Raw genomic sequence first — 7,785 nt, 5'->3', positions numbered from 1 at the left:
AGATGGTCACCACGCCAGGAGGCAGTACAGAGGCAGGGCAACTAAAATCTCAGGATTTTCACATCAAACGCATGTCGGTTTAAGACATAGCAGAGACAGATGTAAAAAAAAAACAGATTTTAACATACTGTCCCTGGTTTTATTGAGCCTGGCAACCCTGATGGGGCCCCCTAGTGGCATGGGGCCCTCGGGCAGTGCCAGAAAGTCCCAATGGTCAGTCCGCCCCTGCTCCCATACCCTTCATTTTTTCATTAATTCCTGTATTACTGGATCCAAATTTTATATTTTGAATTCTCCAACCTGTCATGAAATTTGGGGCCGCTGTACTCCTTTGATTTTTCTTGATCAATAGGGAATAAGGATTTACCCCAGTTTACCTTAAGTCCTGTAAACAAAGAGAAGATGTCTTTAGGGAAGCCACCGTTCTAGATCCTTCATAAATGTGATGGGTATGTATATTTGTATATAATCTACGTAAATTAATATAACCTATTATAGTCTTTAGGATGGTTTATATTCTTAATGTTAATATTTTTGTCAATATTAGAATATCTAGATTTGATAATGTATGAGGGACATCATTTTGGATCTTTCATTTCCTTATATATAAGGGTTATGTGTGCTTGTCTCATTGAATCTGGGAGGGCCCCTTTCAATAGTCCACTTGTGAATACTTCTGCAAAAGTACAAAACTAAAGTTTCTTCTGTCCTATGGAAAGAAAATGGCTAAGCTGTTAACCCGTTGTATATGGTGAATCTTTATTTATCAATGTTTATAGGCCCTACTAGCCCTTTTGAGGAAATACACCTACTGTGAATCGAGCACTGTAACAGTGTTGTCCCTTTTCAATAAATCCTAGTGCTCTGGGACTCTTTTGTCATGCATTGTATTTAAAAAAAAAAAAAGATCATGTGTGTATGTATGTATGTATATGTATATATATATATATATATATATATATATGTGTGTGTGTGTGTGTGTGTGTGTATATATATATTAAAAATGTATAGACTTTATTTGAGAAACTTGTAAATATAAGAAATACAGAACCATTATCTTTCTATTTAAGTGAATTTGCTTTAGACCTCTGTGTTTAACATTATATTATCATTTATTCATCTAACAGACAATTCCAGAATTTAGAAAGTCTGTACTGTTCAAACAGGTGTAGAATTAATACAGTACTAATACATTTTTCTGCAAGTGGTACATGATGTGTTGCCATGACATACATATCGGTTTACTATGCCATTCCCATAGTGGCCTAGGCCCTGGGAATCTCAGGAGCCTCCAGTCTCAGGCTTATTGCTGGTGAGAATTCAGCACCTGGCCTGAGAGGACTTTGATGCTACTGCTTCAGTCCCATTTAATCCAGGACAGGCGAGCGGTGAGATCTGAAAGAGGAGTAGATGGAGTATTAGTCTGCTGTTCTCATACCAATGTCTTTAACAGATTTTCAAAACATTTAGCTTTTCATCATTTGCAAGCAAAATGTGTGAAGAATAACACCAGAACCTCTTGTACTAGGTGTGACCCCCAAAACCACCAAACCAAACTAAATACAACTGGGCTACAGCACAGAGAGCATAATTTTTTGCTCTTGTTAAAAATAAAGTTAAAAATTAAAACGATCCAACTACTTCAGGCATCCCTGAATTTTTAATCGCTCACCTACCTGCACTATGCAGTAGACATGGAGATAGGTCTGTGTCTGGATTACATATATATAGCACCTGAGATGCTAAAGGGCTGTAACTACATGTTAACACTGAAAATTCTAAGTTACCATCGGCACACTACATACACGCATGCCTAGAAAACTTTTTCTTAAACAGGGATTCTTATTGCCCATATATTACAATACATGCTCAAGTTGGCCAACTGCATCAAAGCGTTCCCTTTCTGGTCAGTCCCTACTATTCTTTGCAGACTGCTAGATTGTTACTTGCCTATAGCATACATAAAAAACGTGTGTGTGTGTGTATATGTGTGTGTGTATATGTGTGTGTGTGTAATATATATATATATATCCTACACTGTGCAGTAGAAATGGTGATATGTCTGTGCTCAGTTCATAATTGGCTTCCATATATACAACACATGAAATACTAGAGAGGTGCAACCAGATTTTAACTCTTGTATATTCATAGCAAACTAAAAAACAGGAATTCTTGTTTGCGTATATTTCAATACATGTTGAAGCTTGCCAGCTGCATCAAAGTGATCCCTCTCTTGCCAATCCCAACTCTACCTTGCAGATATTTAGGCTGGGTTCACATGTATACCGTGCAGGACACCGCATTCCTATTCAAATCACATGTGATCTCTGTGTGGTGCAATTTGAGACAATTTTTTGTAAGGCTCAAAGCGGCACAAAAAAAGGTGCAGGGCCCTTTTTTTTTCTGCACTGGAATTGAATCAGATGGGTGACAACACCTATGCGATCTGACTGTCAATCACACTGCGTTTTGCGAACCGTTTTGGAGTGTCTTTTAACTTCAAATTGACACCCCCTCTGGTTCGCATGAACGCTGTGCAAATTCAGTGCAGTATTGGAAACGTACAGGATTGGCTGAATTTCCCACACCGCAGATATGTGAACCGAGCCTTAGGGGTTGATTTACTAAAACTAAAGAGTGCACAATCTGGTGCAGCTGTGCAAGGTATCTAATCAGCTTCTAACTTCAGCTTGTTGAATTAAGCTTTGACAAAAAAAAATATAGGCTGATTGGTTTCTATGCATAGCTGCACCAGATTTTCCACTCCCCAGATTTAGTAAACCAACCCCATAGTGCCAGTATGAGAAAAAGAGACCGCTGGAGGTGAGCTACAGACTAAGATCAGCAATGCACATTATATATATATATATATATATATTCTACTGTATCAACATGTAAAGATAGTTCTCTATTCCTTTAACCAGCTACAGACCGAGATCCAGCGATGCATGTCTACAATGAAAAAAGGTCTGTGGCCCAACTCCAGCTGTGTCTGGTTGTCCCATATTGGTGGTATAAGTTAATGCTCTTATGAGTGTGGTTTTTAGCAAGTGATATGTTGGCAATCTTCAAGATAGAGTAGGAAATGGCCAGAGAGGGATCACGTTGACACAGTTGGCCAGTTTGAACATGTATTGCAGTATATGTGAACTCAGAAAACCTGTTGTGCCGCGTACACACGTTCAGAATTTCTGATGGAAAGTCAGACGGAATTTTTTCATCGGATATTCCGACCGTGTGTATGCCCCATCTGACTTTTTCTGTCGGAAATTCCGATGGACTTAGAGAACATGTTCTCTTTTTTTTCCCTGACGGAAAAAAATTCTATCGTAAATTCCGACGAAGAAAAAAACATGCATGCTCGGAAATAATTTGATGCATTTTCGGAAGCATTGAACTTCGTTTTTGACAGTCAGAATTTCAGCGGAATTCCGTCGGAAAAACCCGTACACACAAAAACGATTGTGTGTACGAGGCATTAGAGTCTGCAAAAAACTTGAGACTGGGGCAGAGGTTCACCTTCCAGCAGGACAACAACCCTAAACATACAGCCAGAACTACAATGTAATGTTTTAGATCAAAGCATATTCATGTATTAAAATTGCCCAGTTAAAGTCCAGACCTAAATCCAATTGAGAATGAGTGGCAAGACTTGAACATTGCTGTTCACAGATGCTCTCCATCCAATCTGACAGAGCTTGAGCTATTTTGCAAAGAAGAATAAGCAAATATGTCACTCTCTAGCTGTGCAAAGCTGGTAGAGACATCCCCAAAAAGACTTGCAGCTCTAATTGCAGCGAAAGGTGGCTCTACAAAGTATTGACCCAGGGAGGCTGAATACAAAAGCACTCCACGCATTTCGCATATTTATTTGTGAAAATGTTTTGAAAACAATTAATCGTTTTCCTTCTACTTCACAATTATGTGCCACTTTGTGTCGGTCTATCACATAAAATCCCAATAAAAATTTTTTGGTTGTAAGGTGACAAAATGTGGAAAATTTCAAGGGGTATGAATACTTTTTCAAGGCACGGTATATAATTTTGCACTATTTTATTAAATGTCATTAAAAAAGACTGGTATTTATATTTCAATATAGGTTCTTTATTAAGGACAAAGGCATATGTCTCACCAAAATGTAAATAACCTTTATTCTAGAGTGCACTTACATGATGCAGTCTGTCTTCTAATTTTGCCAATAGATTACTAGGATGATAAAGCCCTGCATGTCTACAGGTAACCTTAACCTGGTTTTAAAGTAGATTTCTATCTTTTAGTTTTTGACAAACCACAAGGAATCCTTTTCCCATATCACGATTTTGCCAGTGTTCAATAGTCTTATTGGTACATTTTATATTATGAATTTGAATTAATTGAGCAAAGATAACACACCAGGAAAAAGATCCTTATTAAAAAAATATACATTTTGCATGTGAAGGGTCTAGGTAGCCACAGACCTGAAGATTGGTCAAAAATGTTATCCCTATGGGTGATCCTATAGATAAACATACACAGCTGTACTGTATATCTGCAGTAGACTGACTATAATATAGTATGGGTATTTGATTCTTGTGCCTATAAGGATACTAACTATTCTAAATCAATCATCTAGTTGTTACAATGCCTTGCACATAAATGGGAAAAAAAAGCTAGTGATCCAGAAAACTGGGTGCTATGGAGAAAATGAAAAAATATTAAACCGAAAACAAAATAAGAAAGTCAGTGATGACAGCACTCTTCCTGTAGATTAGTAATCCCTTTCACTTGTTTTTAGTTAAATAATTACTACCTTTATGCCTGGTTCACACTGGTACGATTTGAGATGTCTCTAAAATCGCGGCCGAGATCGGGACTGCCAGCGGGAGTGAAATCATGTGAGTTCAGCTGAACTCGCACGGCTTCACTCCCGCAGCCCAGTGTGAACCTGGGCTCACAGTACCGATGTGTGACTGAATCTTCATATACTCAGACATTTTCAGCTGAAAGCTAATGAGCTGTGATAAGTATGCAAACCTTGTGGTCAAAATATTTGTTATATTAAAGGTTTTTTTTTTTATAAGGCTCAGTGTGCCTCTAGTGTACTCTTTTTGAGTACACTAGAGGCATTACAGTATACATTTTACTGCATGCACATTACGAGGATTTGAGAATTATTGCACAGGTTGGTTATAACTGTAAATTCCAATGGGTTGTCTATTGAAGAATTATGTCTGTTACCTGAATAACTTTAGAAGAAATTATGCAATATAATCAATGAGTTCAAAATTACACCTACATATTGGTGAATTTAGCCTGTTTGTTATATTTTCTCAAAACGAGGTGTAAATTGGCACAAATGTGAAATGTTGCTACCCAGGTGAGTATTATGTGGGATTGGTTTTTCCATGACATTTTAAAGTGTGTTGTCTTTCATGAGGTCCTGGTAGAGATGCTTGATGAAGCCTGTTATTTTGGTAGTTTTAAATTTTATAGCAACCATAAATGACATTTTGTTATGCAAGCTAGTTCAGTTCAATCTTTGTACACATAAAAACATTTGTTTTGCATTCCCTTGACCCATATTGTGCGAAATTTTAAAGAAATTCCATTTACAGGGTAATTTTGAAGAAACTCACCACTTGTGTTCCAGATGATGTCATTTGACCTATGTGCACCTTTTTTCATAAACTCATTCAGGTAGGACTTGGGATCTGTCCCAGAAGCCAGGATGTCACTCAGCAATGCTATGTAGGCAATAGCCAGCCGCAAGGTATCAATCTTGGATAATCTCTTCTCATAGGGGAAAGTTGGGACTCTACCTCGCAATTCTTCAAAAGCAGAATTGATACTCAACATTCGCCTCCTCTCCCTGATGTTGGCTGCTTGCCTGTAGACCTTTACCTGAGGAGTTAGGCAGCTTTGGCTCTGGAAAATATCGTTTGCATCAACATCACTTACAGGGAACTGGAAGTCTGGTGTAAACTGAGCATCAGAAGACCAGGAAGAAAAGTATTCTGGAGCCATATCAAAATCTAGGGTGCAGATGTCCAGCATAGATTCATACTGACAGCTGTTTGATGGACCCAACAACTGTTCTTCAGTGGACATTTCTGGCTCCCATCCAGTTTCCTTCATTCTACAAGTTGCGATGTGTTTCCATCCAGCGTTTAATACTTTATGGTAAGACCAGTCTGGGAGAATATCCTGGCTGTTGCCTTTAAATACTCTAAAGACACTTAGTGGCTCTCAATATTATTGTTGTTGTTCTTAAACTAATTAGAAGATGCAACTTCTTTTCAGAGGCCAGTCAATAAAACGTGCTGATTTTTCTATAGCTGTTCTTTTTGAATGTAACAATCAGGGTGCTTACGCTATGAGTGGGGGTGTCAGCATGGCATCCTTAAGTGCCCTGAATAGCAGAAAGGAGCAGCCTCAGAAGTCTACAGAAGCCTGTCAGGAACATATGAGGCTCTTGTTTCCCCCTGTAATTGAGATCACAACCTCTTCTTGCATGGGGTTTGTATGGGTTTTACAAACAACTTCACTTGTATTAACTTGTTAATTGGTTCCCAAGCGCTTGTGCAATGTATTTGTATGAACAAGGTACACTGACACAGGTGGTGACTTAAGCACACCATGGAAAAGTATGAGTTTAAAGCCTGAAAAAAATTAGGTTCTGGTCCGCTCAGCTTGCTGATGAGTTGCCAAGTAATTGTAAATAAAAATGTCATTTGGAATGTTGCAAAGGCCACATAAACCCTAAAGATACATTCTTTCCAGTTTATATTTTCTAAATGCAATTCGCTTTAAAGAAAAACACAATTTTAGTAGCAAATACAAGTTTACAAGGCCAGTGTAAAAAATGCTGTTCTGTTTTTTACGTAAGGATATGACCTATTTAAAGCAAAGGCAGCCAAGTGTGGTTTCTGCCAACCCTTACTGATAAAGTCTGAGCCGGCAATGACTATTTATGTCTCTTGAGTTGGTATTGTGTAGCACATTTGCATGTCTCAAAACCTTGATGTGAGCTCTGAAAGGTGCTGTGTGTGTAAGGGCTTGTTCACACATACTTTACTTGTAGAACAGCACTATGCCTACTGAGCACTTTCACCCCCCTTCCTGCCCAGGCCAATCTTCATCTTTGAGCTCTGTCGCACTCTGACAATTGCGTGGTCATGCAACACTTTTTATAATTTTTTAGCGACAGAGCTTTCTTTTGGTGGTATTTAATTGCCACTGGGTTTTTATTTTTTGCTAAACATATGAAAAAAGACCAAGAAGTTTGAAGACAAAAAGTTTTTCTTAGTTTCTGTAATAAAATTTTGTAAATAAGCAATTTTTCTCTTTCCCCCGATTGGCGCTGATTAGGCATCACTGATTGGCGGCACTGTTGGGGGCTGCACTGATCATCAGGACACTGATGATCATTGTCCTAATTATCAGTGTAGATGTCCCCTGTTTGGATTTACCGGTCTTTGGCTCTCCTCTCCTCAATAGCAAATCCTGTTTACACTGTGATCAGCTGTGATTGGAGTTGGACACAGCTGGTCACATGCTAAAGAACTTCTGTCATTGGCTCTTTACCCCCATCTGTGATCAGCTGTGTCTGAAGGATGCAGCAGTCACAGATCGCTGCCGATGCATGCTGCAGGGGAGCACGTGGGAAGAGCGAACATGGGAGGACATCATATGATGCCCCCCGGCAATGTGCGACCATGCTGTTGCCTTCATTTAGCTATAGTGCGGTCGTGAAGAGGTTAAATACCAATTTTGCTGGAAATGCTGACTCACTTTAATCAAGCTGCT

The 7,785-nt window shown here is 38.8% G+C and overlaps 1 protein-coding gene across 1 annotated transcript; it reads right to left on the bottom strand.

Annotated features, from left to right (window-relative positions):
- Positions 1-1,002: 1,002 nt before the first annotated feature.
- Positions 1,003-6,253, bottom strand: LOC120943907 (helix-loop-helix protein 13-like). Its single transcript, XM_040357575.1, has 2 exons — positions 5,616-6,253; positions 1,003-1,395 (listed from the first exon to the last, which is right to left on the bottom strand). Exons 1-2 carry the CDS (start codon positions 6,112-6,114, stop codon positions 1,358-1,360), a joined length of 537 nt encoding a protein of 178 aa, XP_040213509.1. The 5' UTR covers positions 6,115-6,253; the 3' UTR covers positions 1,003-1,357.
- Between the last annotated feature and the right edge of the window lie 1,532 nt (positions 6,254-7,785).

This window comes from Rana temporaria, chromosome 6 (genome assembly GCF_905171775.1).
Source record: "Rana temporaria chromosome 6, aRanTem1.1, whole genome shotgun sequence".
In the NCBI taxonomy this organism is placed as follows: domain Eukaryota; kingdom Metazoa; phylum Chordata; class Amphibia; order Anura; family Ranidae; genus Rana; species Rana temporaria.
Note: the sequence above shows the minus strand (reverse complement) of the source record. Positions and strands in the feature narration are given on the sequence as shown.

Excerpts from the sequence above, each read along its gene's own strand:
- LOC120943907 (XM_040357575.1), bottom strand. The coding sequence starts at position 6,114 with ATGAAGGAAACTGGATGGGAGCCAGAAATGTCCACTGAAGAACAGTTG. Across the intron at positions 1,396-5,615 it reads CATCATCTGGAACACAAGTG|ATCTCACCGCTCGCCTGTCC; the intron begins GTGAGTTTCTTC and ends CTCCTCTTTCAG.